The sequence below is a fragment of the Neoarius graeffei genome, chromosome 21 (genome assembly GCF_027579695.1).
Source record: "Neoarius graeffei isolate fNeoGra1 chromosome 21, fNeoGra1.pri, whole genome shotgun sequence".
NCBI lineage: Eukaryota > Metazoa > Chordata > Actinopteri > Siluriformes > Ariidae > Neoarius > Neoarius graeffei.
In genome coordinates, this window is record NC_083589.1 from 51878422 (window position 1) to 51891050 (window position 12629).

The 12629-nt window shown below is 44.0% G+C and overlaps 1 protein-coding gene across 2 annotated transcripts in view; it reads right to left on the reverse strand.

Moving 5' to 3' along the window:
* Positions 1–327: 327 nt before the first annotated feature.
* The window catches only part of podxl (podocalyxin-like), a 43985-nt gene continuing 31683 nt past the window's right edge, over positions 328–12629 (reverse strand). Inside the window, exons 5-8 of one of the 2 annotated variants that reach the window (XM_060903326.1) lie at positions 7231–7348; positions 7100–7143; positions 6863–6997; positions 328–3269 (exon numbers count right to left, since the gene is read on the reverse strand). In XM_060903326.1, the coding sequence (XP_060759309.1) occupies positions 3075–3269; positions 6863–6997; positions 7100–7143; positions 7231–7348 (492 nt within the window). In that variant the 3' untranslated portion in view covers positions 328–3074. The remainder of the gene's footprint in view (positions 3270–6862; positions 6998–7099; positions 7144–7230; positions 7349–12629) is intronic. The other variant, XM_060903327.1, reaches the window with a different exon arrangement.

The following is a 12629-nucleotide window of genomic DNA, read 5'->3' on the forward strand; positions in this document are numbered from 1 at the left end:
ATCAATGCGCTGTCGAAGCGCACAGAAGGTGTTAGTACGCCTGTCATTATAGTGCGCACTTTCCATAGCATAGAAAATCACTACGTTTCAATTTGTGTAACTGAACTTGTTTCATATCACTGGTCATATAAACCTATTTAAACAGGAAAAACGCGGAAGAGTTTGGTCGCATCTAACTACAGCCCCAAAAAATACCATTGGCCATGCTGAGCCTAGCTACATTGCTAACAGGAGTGACAGCGCGTCTGACTGCGTCTGACTGACTGGGAGGTCGCACAAAGCTCGGAGAGGTACGGAGCAGCTCGTCTCAATTCAGATAAGAGCATATTTCATGATGGAAGTATGGTGGACTGTTCCTTTAAGGCCGAGGCCTTTTACAGCTTGAGACCAAAGTCATATGAATTAAAGATTTATGGTGAAAGTAAGAAATACCGTCACCGACTTGCTCAACTAAGACTGATTTGACTTCATTGATTGATTGTGGGTTGACTCTCATTAAAACAGGATAGGTGCTATAACTTATGCAACAGACATGTACATGCATGCATTTTCACTGATAAAACGTAAAAGGCTAATTAAATAATCGGATGAACTGAGACGATCACATTCTGAAGCAAATTAAATAATCTTATACCGGTAACTTAAACACAATACAAGTTACATGGATTTATCTAAATGCAGGTGAACAAGTTTTGTTATTTTATATCCAAATGAGTCGGCCTTCAAGAAGTGAGAACGCAGACGGATAGCCTGTGTTCTCACTTCTTGTGGCCGATTGTTTTGAAACAATCTGACTTTCAGTTCTTCATTTATTCGCTTTTTCCATGTAAGGGCGAGATATGTCTGCTGAGGCAAGCATATCCAGCGGAGAAATCAGACGGCTGGTCCACTCATTCTCCATTTTCTCCATATTGAGTACTCCGCCATTACTGCTCGGCTCAGGCAATTACTAAAACCTGGGACGGGACGTCACCGGTTTTCGCAACAACCGCTGGGAGGTCACTGCCTGAGCGATACGTCGCGTTCCGGCCCAGGTTTTAGCAGCAACCCTCGGCTCACGCTCTGGGAGAACTGGTGCAACTGAACTTTCTTTCCTTTTTAAAAAAAAAAAAAAACTTGTAGTTTTTCTTTTCCTTTAATTCTTGGTACTGCCCCCTCTTTCAATACGGGCTTATAGCCAACGCTCCTCAACAGATCAGAGGTCTCGTACGAGTCTTCAGTAAAATGTGCAGAGCAGAGGACAGACCACTTCGTAGCCGCCCGTGAACTTCTCGCAAAACGCGTCCAGATCTTTGCAGTTTGAACATTCTCGGGCTATGAATGCAACATAAATCCACCTTCTGTCATGTTGCTGCACCCGCCAGCAACACATCTACGTGGCATGCCGATAAATTGGCTCAAAATGGAGGATCGGAGTTGCAGTCAGCTCTGCGTTTTAGTATAGCGGAAATGGCGATGAGACTGATAGACTTCCTGCGGTGAGGTCACAGATGACAAGGTCATTCGCTCAGACCGCTACTTATATGAATCACTTTAATCGTAAAAATTACTATATTAGATCTGTTGTTAACGCTTAACTATTCCTGTGCCGTTCTTGACGTCTCAAGGCGTTTATAAACGAAAGTGAGGCCATGGCTCTGCGTATCTCCTTTAAACGTTCTTTTAGCTCTGCCATATCTTTGTGCTGTATATGGTTGCGGTCACAGCAGTACTCGTGACCGTGGCACATTCCGATTTTTTTATAATTCCGTCCGTGATTCGGAAAGAGGGCGAGGAAACTCTAAGGCTTAGTACGGAGAGGAGACGAGCACGGCTGAACAACATCGGCAGGGCTGATCTAACAGAGGCTAAAACCGAAACAGCTCGTGTTTGCAGTGATCATTTTATCTCAGGTGAGATTCAAAAGCGCTCTCGATGATATGGAAGAATTTTATTTCGTGTTGCCAGAATTTTGCTATAAAATGAGCGTTCTCTTGTCGTGGTTCACTCGGTCGTTGTTGTTATTTTAACACGTGTATTACCATTTCGCTTCTCGGAGTGCCAGCAAAATTATACGATAGAAACAATCCAGACTGGGCACCCACTCAGAACATGGGCGACGTTTCGTCCAAGATCAGACTTGATTCTTCGGCAGCCGAATCAGATAGAACGCGATATCTGGGTACTCGATGGTCGGTAGAAGCGTCTTATCTTCAGAAAAGTCTGACTTTTTAAAATAATATGGGTCAAAACCACACACGTCTATCTTCTCTTTGTATCAACTCTTCGCTCGACTGTTCAAATCGTGGTAATACTGAGAAAATTCAGCATTGTTTACAGACACGCTTTCAGCAGCTGCCGTCCTAGTTCCTTTTTGTAGATCCACCATCATGGCAGACGTTCATGACGTAGCACGTTTTGATCACGTGGTTGCAAGTCATCTAAAGCACTCACTGCTGCATCGCTGTCCTTCGATCAGAGGTCACCAGGCATTGTGGGTAATCTCGGACTCTGTTCTCCAAAGTGAAATTTGACTGATGGCTGCAAAAGTCAGCTCGGAATTTGTTTACGAGATAAATCTTTGACTCAAGTCATCACGTTAAATTATTAACAGACAGTCTAAATCCAGGATGATCAACATTTATCCATTGGTCTCTAAACGTGCTATGAACATACTAAAAAAAAACTATATACAGGTGCAGCAGTGTACATTTCTCTTAAGTATTATAAGTGAAAAATGTTTATCTGTGGCTGAAACAATGTGAGAAAATCTTTTTCAAAGAAAAATCTCATGGATTTAACATGATTATTAAACTGACACCAAAATCAAGAGCAACTTTGTGGCGCGTAAATAGCCTGGGGTTATCTTTCAACATTTCCCATTAAGTTTGAGCACTTTTCTTAAATCTCTCACTCCAGCTTGTGCCCTTTTGGCAGTAATACAGGTTTCTAAGAAAATAAAAGGGAACCCTGTAGTCCATTTGCTATTTGGCTGTTTGTGATCTGTACACAGTCTGTGTCATGCACGAGATGTGACTGCTTATGGCGTTTCTCTTGTGAGAAACGTGATTGGAGAGCTGATGGGCTTGCACGCTTTAGAGGTGTGTGTCCTCTTCGTCAGGTATGTCGTCTTTGGCGAGGTTGTCAAAGGGCACGATCCAGCTGTCGTTAAACTCTCCGTTCGGTGCCGGCTTCTTTTCCGGCATCTCCTGCTGCACCTCCATGACCTCCAGCGTGGGGTTATCGTGGTAGCCGTTCTCCACCGTCTGCAGCTCTTCAGTCAGGTGTTGCTGTGTAGAAGTCATGGACATTGATGATTAAAGGTGTGGTCAGTGACACATTTACGGTATGGTCTGTATGTTTTTCACAGTTTTGAATTCATACTTTGTCCATGATGGTGATAGTTTTATTTGGGTTCTATTCTTTTATTGAATGGTCTTGTTAAAACGTAGTACACATGGTTTACGGGGGAATGTTTTTTTTTTAAGCAGTTTTCCCCCCTACTTTGTTTTATCATGGTAGGTTCCCATCCACTCTGCAATAAAAGATGTTTTTATATTCACTCTGAAGCAAAAACTAGTTTTTCCATCCTTAAACAGATGTTTTAATTTCGATTTATTTATCCTCCGCTGGCTGAAAGGCCCGAAACGGGATGTCTGTCTGTCCATCCCGGGAAGGGTACTCACCTTCTGAAATCAACTCCTCTTACAATTTTTGGATGAATTTCACGAAACTTGACAGGATTCATGATGTTATTAATACGCCTATTGAGGTTTTTCACCCACGTGACCAAGTCATGTGAGGCTGCCATTTTGGACGTCACGGCTCGAATCAGTTTGAATGCGAGGAAGGCGACAAACGAAAAACATAAAAGAAAAAGGAGCGAGATGCAGAAAACACCTTCACTATCCAGCGACGTAGGGCATTTACAGGGTGAGCAGAGGGAGAGGTATTTGCAAAAATTGAGGTTAGCAGGCTTAGAGAACGACGTTTACCTGCTTCCACCAGGATTGTTCACTGACGTACGGAAGTACACGAAGCCCTCATCTTTACCTGACTTCGGCCCACATGATCTGTATACCTATGTCGTTAAAAACCCATCGCCATACACAGGTATTGATCTGAAAGCGTATAAGAGTTTGGATGCCTACAAATATTTTGTGTCAGGCTGGGTAACATGCCTACATCAGCGGGTCGTCCCTGGAGCCGGTGGTCGCCATCTTATTACAGCTAAGGTTTGTTCACATTTTCATTTACTTTCAGTCCTCAAGATAAACAAAATGTTATTAAATGTCATTGAAATAACTTCTTAGTCTGTTGAGACATGGCCCGTTATAAATTTGCTGTTACCAGGCAATGACCAAGAACTGTATTATTAGGGTCGGTGTCTGTGTTGTAGCAGTGTACTAGCAGCTAGCTGTTAGCACTAGCTAATGTCAACAACATAGTAGCTAGTGTGTTACTGGAGCGATGTTTACGTTCAGTCATTTGGATGACTGTTAAAACCTTTCAGTCTCAAGTTTTTCCTTTACTGTATTTACTAGTTTACTGTAATTATGATCCGGCAGCTATTTACACCGGATCCAGTGTAAATAGCTGCCGGAGCGCGCTCCGGCTTGCTCCCCCTCAAATTAAGCAGCGCACTCCGGCTTGCTCCCCCTCAAATTAAGCAGCGCACTCCGGCTTGCTCCCGGAGTGCTCCGGCCGAGATTCCGGAGCGTGCTCCGGCTTGCTCCCCCTCAAATTAAGCAGCGCGCTCCGGAACCTCGGCCGGAGCACTCCGGGAGCAAGCCGGAGCGCGCTGCTTAATTTGAGGGGGAGCAAGCCGGAGCGCGCTGCTTAATTTGAGGGGGAGCAAGCCGGAGCGTGCTCCGGCAGCTATTTACACTGGATCCGGTGTAAATAGCTGCCGGATCATAATTACAGTAAACTAGTAAATACAGTAAAGGAAAAACTTGAGGCTGAAAGGTTTTAACAGTCATCCAAATGACTGAACGTAAACATTGCTACAGTAACATACCAGCTACTATGTTGTTGACATTAGCGAGCTTGACCTTCAAAATGGCGGACACCGGGGCGTCACGTGACCCTGTGACGTCAGGTGAAAAATCTCAATTGCAATTTTGTTCAATTCAGTCGCGGTTTACCAGAGTTATGGCCTTCTAGCATAGCTTTAGTTGCCGGCAGGGGATATTGTGCTCTCGGAGCACTCGTTGTTGTTGTTATTGACTTATAGTGCACGTGTTTACATTGAATATGCTCACACGCGTGTTACAGCAAACAAACTACAATAAAATAGTTAGCCTGTCTTACGGTACGCCTGAGTCAAACGCTGCACCTCACACGGGCCACACCCAAATAATAGGTTTTGCTCACCCACATTCGGCTTGGTCCATGCAAAGCACGGTGCCCGACCCGGACCTACAACATATAAATATAGTCGTCAAGTTTATTTGTATAGCGCTTTTAACAATACACATTGTAGCAAAGCAGTTTTACGGAAAATTAAAGGCTTTAAACATGAGCTAATTTTATCCCCAATGAGTAAGCCTGTGGCGACGGTGGCAAGGAAACACTCCCTCTGACGACATGAGGAAGAAACCTCGCGAGGAACCAGACTCGAAAGGGAACCCATCCTCATCCGGGTGATAACAGGCAACGTGATTATAAAGAGCTTGCTTCTATAACCGTGTCCTACAGAGTCACAAAGTATAACTGAAACCAGGAAATTCATGATAGTTTTCACATGAAGTCTGTTTTGTCGAAGTTATAAACTGTTCATTGGTGGATACTTGAGTGCAAAACTGTTCTGCAGTCCTAAAGTTAGCAAGTCAACTGTTGTCCTCGGACATAAAAGCATTACTGGAAGCGTCCAGAGCCGTCTTCCAAGTGCGCCTTTCGACTGTCCGTATGGGGCCGTCCTCCACAGGAGCAACGTGAGGAGGCTCCAGCCAGAAGTAGGGCGTCAGGATGGATCAGGCAAGTCATATATAAATAACTATAAATACAACACGAACTTCACTTAAATATTTATTATATACAAATTATATCTAGTTACTACCGTAATAGGAAAGAAAATGAAAGTTGAATATGCCTCAGGGAGGCTCGGGTCTTTATATCTACACTACTAAAGGAAGGCTCTCTATCTCTGTCTGTTCACCTGTGCAAATCGACATGGCTGGACGCACATACTCATGGACTGGTGACACCTCAGAGGGGCCCAAGATAACATTTCCGATTTGCCAAAACATGGGATTAGTGCTAATCCAACACGTTATTCATTTCCCATAGGCTACGTGCTCGTACTAACACACTGCGCGCAGCCTTGGTGCGGAATCCCCTCCCCGACTCGCCCGGGAGTTTCAATTGTACAGGGCCTCGCCGGAGACGTCCGTTAGGGCCGAGTCTACATCAGTGAGGAGATGCAGGGAGCGATTTCGCCCCGTGAAGAGCGCCATTCACGGGCAATAACGACTAGTTGGGAAACTGAACTAAGAGTTTGTCATCAGAAGATCTTGGGTTGTATCTAGGAGCAGTTTTGAGTTTTACTACTTCTGTAATATACACAGGAGTGAGGCCATTTAAAGCTTTATAGGAGAAAAAAAAAACGTTAAAATGTAAGCCGAATTCTGTAACTAATCAGCAACCAGTGGAGACAAAACAAGAAGGATGTGATGTGTCCAACATTGCAAGTTAGCCTTGCTGCTGCATTCTGTACACGTTGGAGTTTTTGTGCAGCTGATTACTAGGCGAGCCGTACAGGAGGGTGTTAGAGTAGTCAAAGCAGCTCGTTACGAAAGCCTGAACGCATATGAGTGCAATCAAACCTGAGAAACTTCCTAATTCTTCTGTGGGATGGTTCTTCTGCGTGTTCGTGTGTTACCTGGTTCTTCCTGTAGGATAAACGATGGTAGCCGCAATACAGAGCAAACACAATCAGGATGAGTGCCAGAGCACCACATGAAGCCATGATGGCGATCGATGTCGTGTGGAAATCTTCAGTCTGCTTTTCAGTCGACTACAGAGGGAGGGAGGGAGGGAGGGAGGGAAAAATCAGTGACTTCAAAAAAAGTATGTTACCCTGTAATACTTTTCGGTGATTTTCGCAATTTTGTCTTACCGTGCTGCTATCAGAATTATTCGGCGTCGTGGATGGATCGGATACTAAACAGAAATATTTCAGTATGTGAAAAACGGTACATTAGATACGGTGAATTTGCAAAAAAAAAAAAAAAGGCGTCATAGCCTCACCGATCAGGTGTATGTGTTTGTAAGTGGAAACACCACTTGTCTCCTTTCCAACCATGGTGCAGTTACCAGTTGCATTTATTATGCTCATGAGCTGGGCACAAACTTTTTCGTGCGTGTCCTGTGAACGTAATAAGTCCATGGTCAGTTCTAGATTTAATGGCACCCTTTAAGAAAATATCTTGGTCATACCTAGCTGTAGCTAGATCAATCATAGTGACCCTATATTCCAAATTAACAGATAGTGAACATAAGGGGGTGGTGTCGTGGTTAGCACTGTTGCCTCACAGCAAGAAGGTTCTGGGTTCGAGCCCAGTGGCCAATGAGGGCCTTTGTGTGTGGAGTTTGCATGTCCTCTCCGTGTCTGCGTGGGTTTCCCCAACAGTCCAAAGACATGCAGGTTAGGCTAATTGGAGGCTCTAAATTGACCATGAGCGTGAATGATGGTTTGTCTCTATGTGTCAGCCCTGTGATGACCTGGCGACTTGTCCAGGGTGTACCCCGCCTCTCGCCCATAGTCAGCTGGGATAGGCTCCAGCTTGCCTGCGACCCTGCACAGGATAAGCAGTTACGGATAATGGATGGATGGATGAACATAAAGTGAGGCAATCAGTAAACCCTGTGGTTGAATTGAGAGCCCCGGGGGGGGGGGGGGGGGGGGGGAAGATGAACGTAGCTATGATGCAATTGTAGCTATGACTGACAACTTCTTGTCCCTCCTTCCTGACGACACTCCAGGGTGTGAACACCAATTGATAAGGGTCGAACTTGTCGTGTTGCCAGTCTCCTAAGAATTTCATTAATTTGATATGGTGACCATCATGAAAGGCAAATATTGTGGAGTCTGATCAAGGCATTACAAGTGCCTGCAGACGTTACAGGAAAAAGCTTGGTGCTGTTAATCTCACTGGAGGAGTTTTCATCAAATATGAACAACTACTTCAGTCCATAGACAGCAAGGGCTGTAGGCGCACAACTGATGAGATTTTAAAGGTCCCATGGCATGGTGGTTTGTTGATGCTTTAAACGGGCTCGTGGAGGTTTCCGGATGTTATATCCGCAGCCTTTCTCGAAATGAACCCTCGGCACGTAGATATAGCCTCCTGGGAGAAAGCCCCATTTCAGTGCTTTTCCCAGTGCGTCGTTTTGCTAATGAGAAGCAGGAGGCGGGGAAGGGTAGAGGGTGGGGGCGGGTCTTATCATTAATATTCATGACATGTAAACGTGTTACCTCTGATTGGCTAACAGCACTGTGACGCTCCCTCCAGTGGGTCAGAACAAGCGGATGTGGGTGTCTTACTATGGCGAGAGAGAAGGAACAAACCGCGAAGGGAAAAATACCGCGCGCTGACGTCATTAAGGTGCGACGCGAGGAAATAAAATAAATTCAACAAATGTTTGGGTTTTTACTGAACAAACAAAGAAATAAAATGAACGAGTGACTTAAAAAAAAGAATGTGGGTGTCTTTGTAAAAACTGTTTTGATTGGCTATTATAACAGAGCATGCTGCATGCTTTTTGGTTTTGTAGCGCAGAGTACCTGGCTAACTGCAGGAAGCGGTTAGCTGCACAGCTAATGTAGCCATTGCAAGGCTAACGCACCGATTTTAAAACACGGCAAAACATAAGCTCATAAGTTACAGTCAATTTCCAGACTAAACTCAGTTTAACAGAGCATGCTGCATGCTTTTTGGTTTTGTAGCGCAGAGTACCTGGCTAACTGCAGGAAGCGGTTAGCTGCACAGCTAATGTAGCCATTGCAAGGCTAACGTGACACCGATTTTAAAACACGGCAAAACGACTTAACAGTTATACACTTACTTGTTCGGTGTTTGTGGCTGATGCGGCAGGGATGCTTGGTACGGACCCAGGCTTCAGTGACAGTTGATGTGCAAAACCTGCCCTGTACTGTCCCAAGTTGTGGAAACATTCATCAGGAAAATGCTTCCGACAAACATACACCGTCTTAGGTAGACTCGACGGCGTATTATTGAAGTAAATAAAATTAAGCCACTGCGTCTTCAGGGGCTCTCCCGTCGGCAGTAAAAACAGACTCTTTTCTGTGTTGTCACATCCATGTACAGCGCAACTTCCATGTTTGGTGGCAACTTTTGAGCTGGGCGGGCAATCCATACAGTGGGTGGGAATCCAGAGGGGGGGCGTGGGGATCATCTCCCTTGCTGACGTAGGCAAGGGAAGAGTTTATCAACGCGCTGTTTTGACGCGCCATTCTCAAATCTTGGGCATAGTTTGGTTTACACATTATGAAATTTCTAGCCACTGGGGTGACTTAAGAAGGTCAGAGGAACTCATTTTAACGTTAAAAAACCTCAGAAAGTGAAAATTTCATGCCATGGGACCTTTAACAGTCCATCGCTGGTGTGTCGACGGCATTTAAACTTCGTGGAACCCATGCTTCTCCAAGCTTGATCAGTGAAGAGTAGCCAGTTGCAATATGCAGCTAACTGCATGTCTTTGGACTGTAGGGGAAACCCACGCAGACATGGGGAGAACATGCAAACTCCACACAGAAAGGCCCCGTCGGCTGCTGGGCTTGAACCTAGAACCTTCTTTGCTGTTAGGCGACAGTGCTAACTGCTGTGCCACCCCAAATATTAACTGGATGCAGATAAATCGAAAACCATTGTTTTGGAGAAAAAGTTTCGTATCCACAAAGGGCTGGTGTGGGTGCGGGTTTGCATTAATTTGCAATCAGTTGATCTCGTCTTTTTTTCCTTAGACAATCAGGTCTGGTTTAGCTTAGTTGGAATGAAGACCTGCTTCCACAGCAACCCTTTCTGGACACACCTAACTAAAAGGACAACTGAAGTCCTTTTTTAAACTTGCTTTATTTCTTAATTAACGTGTTATTCAATTACGTTTTCGGTTTTAGTAACCTTATATCGTGACTCGTATTGGCAACTAATCGCAATTATATATTATACTTATCGGCCTATTCGGTTTTTAGCCATGTTGAATTTAGTGCGTTTGGCAGGTGTCGCTTATCTGCGCGATCTTCACGAGACTTGTGCGAGACTTCGAAACGTGAAGTGTCAGCCAGGTGTCGGTGCCGCCATTTTGAAAACCGTTTTCCAAATGAAGTATTGCACAAAAACGAGTTTAATTGACGATTACTGCTGACTTTTTTCAAACTTTCCTGATTGCTATCAAAACAAACAAAACTTCCGGCTTGATCACGTCAGCATTCGAAAGAGGGCGCGCGCGCCTTTTGACAACGTTGGCAGATGATCACTTTGATTTCCGCTGTACGTTTTACTTCCGTCCTACGATGTCTCGCACAGGTCTCAACGAATCTCGTTTACGGCCGTCGCTTTGACATACGGACTGATATATTACAGAGCATATTTCAAACACTTGCTATAGCAGCGACAAAATAGCGATCAAACATGCATTCCGATATTTAATAAAATGAGAAATAGAATTTTGATGATAAAAAAAAAATTACTTTCAGTTTTCCTTTAAGGTATTTATACATACAGCGCGATTTGTCAAAGATTTTTTTTCCATCCATCAATATAATTTTCAAACAACTATCCCGTAAATTAAATTAACACTTTCACATTGAAGACGAATGCTAGTGTGTGAAAAAGCAACTTTTTTTTTTTTGCAGCAGGTTCAATTTTACGAAAATTTTGTTCGTGAAAGGAGCATGTTCAACCAATCAGGGGGCAGGTCGTGGAAACGCCATCACGCTTTTGCTGGCTTGACGGAGTCTTGTTTATTTTGTCTCAAAACCCAGTGCTGTTTGAAAAGGGCAACAAAAATTAAAATGACTAAAGACGACGTCTCAAAAAAAAAAAAAAAAAAATTAGGAGAGCAGTTCGGCAATGAAGTGTGTACAGTCCATGGATTGTGGTCTACTTTGTGATGTGGTGAAGCTCATCAGTCTCAGCTAATCCTCAGCCAAGCAGTGAACCTCCCCACGTTCTTGCCTACTTCTCAGATAGAATAGAATGTACCCAAGATTTCTGCTCCCCTCTTTTTTTTTTGTAAAAGAATAAGCCCCAGTTTATCATCACTCGACTGCATCGTCCTGCAATTATTTTTGTGGAATGCTCACACAATCGTGTCACGTTTAAAGTGGATATTAACCCTTTGGTGACTGACCCCTTGAAAATCGTTCCTCCAGGAACGATGACGTTTCAGTTGTCAAAACAACGGAAAAACTAAAATACAAGAGCATTTTGTTTTGTGCATTGTGACGCATCTTTCTGTTTTGTATTTTAGTTTTTCCGTTGCCTTGACAACTGAAACGTCATCGTTCCTGGAGGAACCATTTTCAAGGGGTCAGTCACCAAAGGGTTAATGTTGTGTTAAATGCAGGCTTGTAGTACTCGAGTCCAGGAGTCGGACTCCAGTCCGACTCGTGCCCTGATTTTAAGGACTCGTGACTTGACTTAGACTTGAGCGCTGATGACTCGGACTCGTGCATTAACTGCATTCGGACTCGTAAATTGGAGACGAGGACTTGGATTTCATTTTTTTGGTAACATGCCGCCATAATTTGGCGTAAGATATTTTATATCTACATTAATTTTTATACTAATTTTGTGCCAGAGAATGCACATTCACCTGTTCATACGTCATGTTCAGGAACAAACTAACGTTAATGGCGCTAAAATGCCTGGAGAGATGCCGCTAGGATTGTCCGCTTTGCTTCTACAGACTTCTCGTGCAGTGGGAAAAAATGCACTGCTGTGTGTTCCATATGTAAAAGAACTATCGAGGAGACGACGGGGACGACCTTGAACTTCACTCGTCATTTGACAAGACTCCACCCAGAGAAGGAAGTGACACGCTATGTTCATTGCTCTGTTGATAGTGGGTGGGGCTTGCTTGCTGAGCGATGAACTAGCTAGTGCTAACCCTCTCATGTTATTTGCCCTGTTAATAGTGGGCGGGGCTTGCTGAGTGATGAACAAGCTGTTTATCTGTAGCCTGTTAACTAAAATGGTGCAGTCGAGCAGTAACGTTAGTCCAACGCAGTAGCAGAGACGCTTTCACATAAAAGCAGCAACAGCCACCGTCAAATGGTGCGATTGGAGTCGTGTTCTCGGACTGGACTCGACTCGAAATTTTCTTCAATAACTTGGATTTGACTCGGACTTGAACATTGGGGACTCGAGACTGGATTCGGACTCGAGGTTTAGTGACTCGACGACAACACTGGTTAAACGCGTAAATTTTTTTTCGCACTTTCATATACTTTTTTCTTATCACGCTGAATGTGTAATGACCTTCAGGAGAGATTCTTGGCGTTAAAATAAAACCAAACGGCATCAAAGCCAAACTCAAAAAAAAAAAAAATCCTTATTTAAATATACTATCCATTTTGTGTTTGCTGAGTAATTCTGTTGTGGATGGAGCTTGATGGAAAGCTA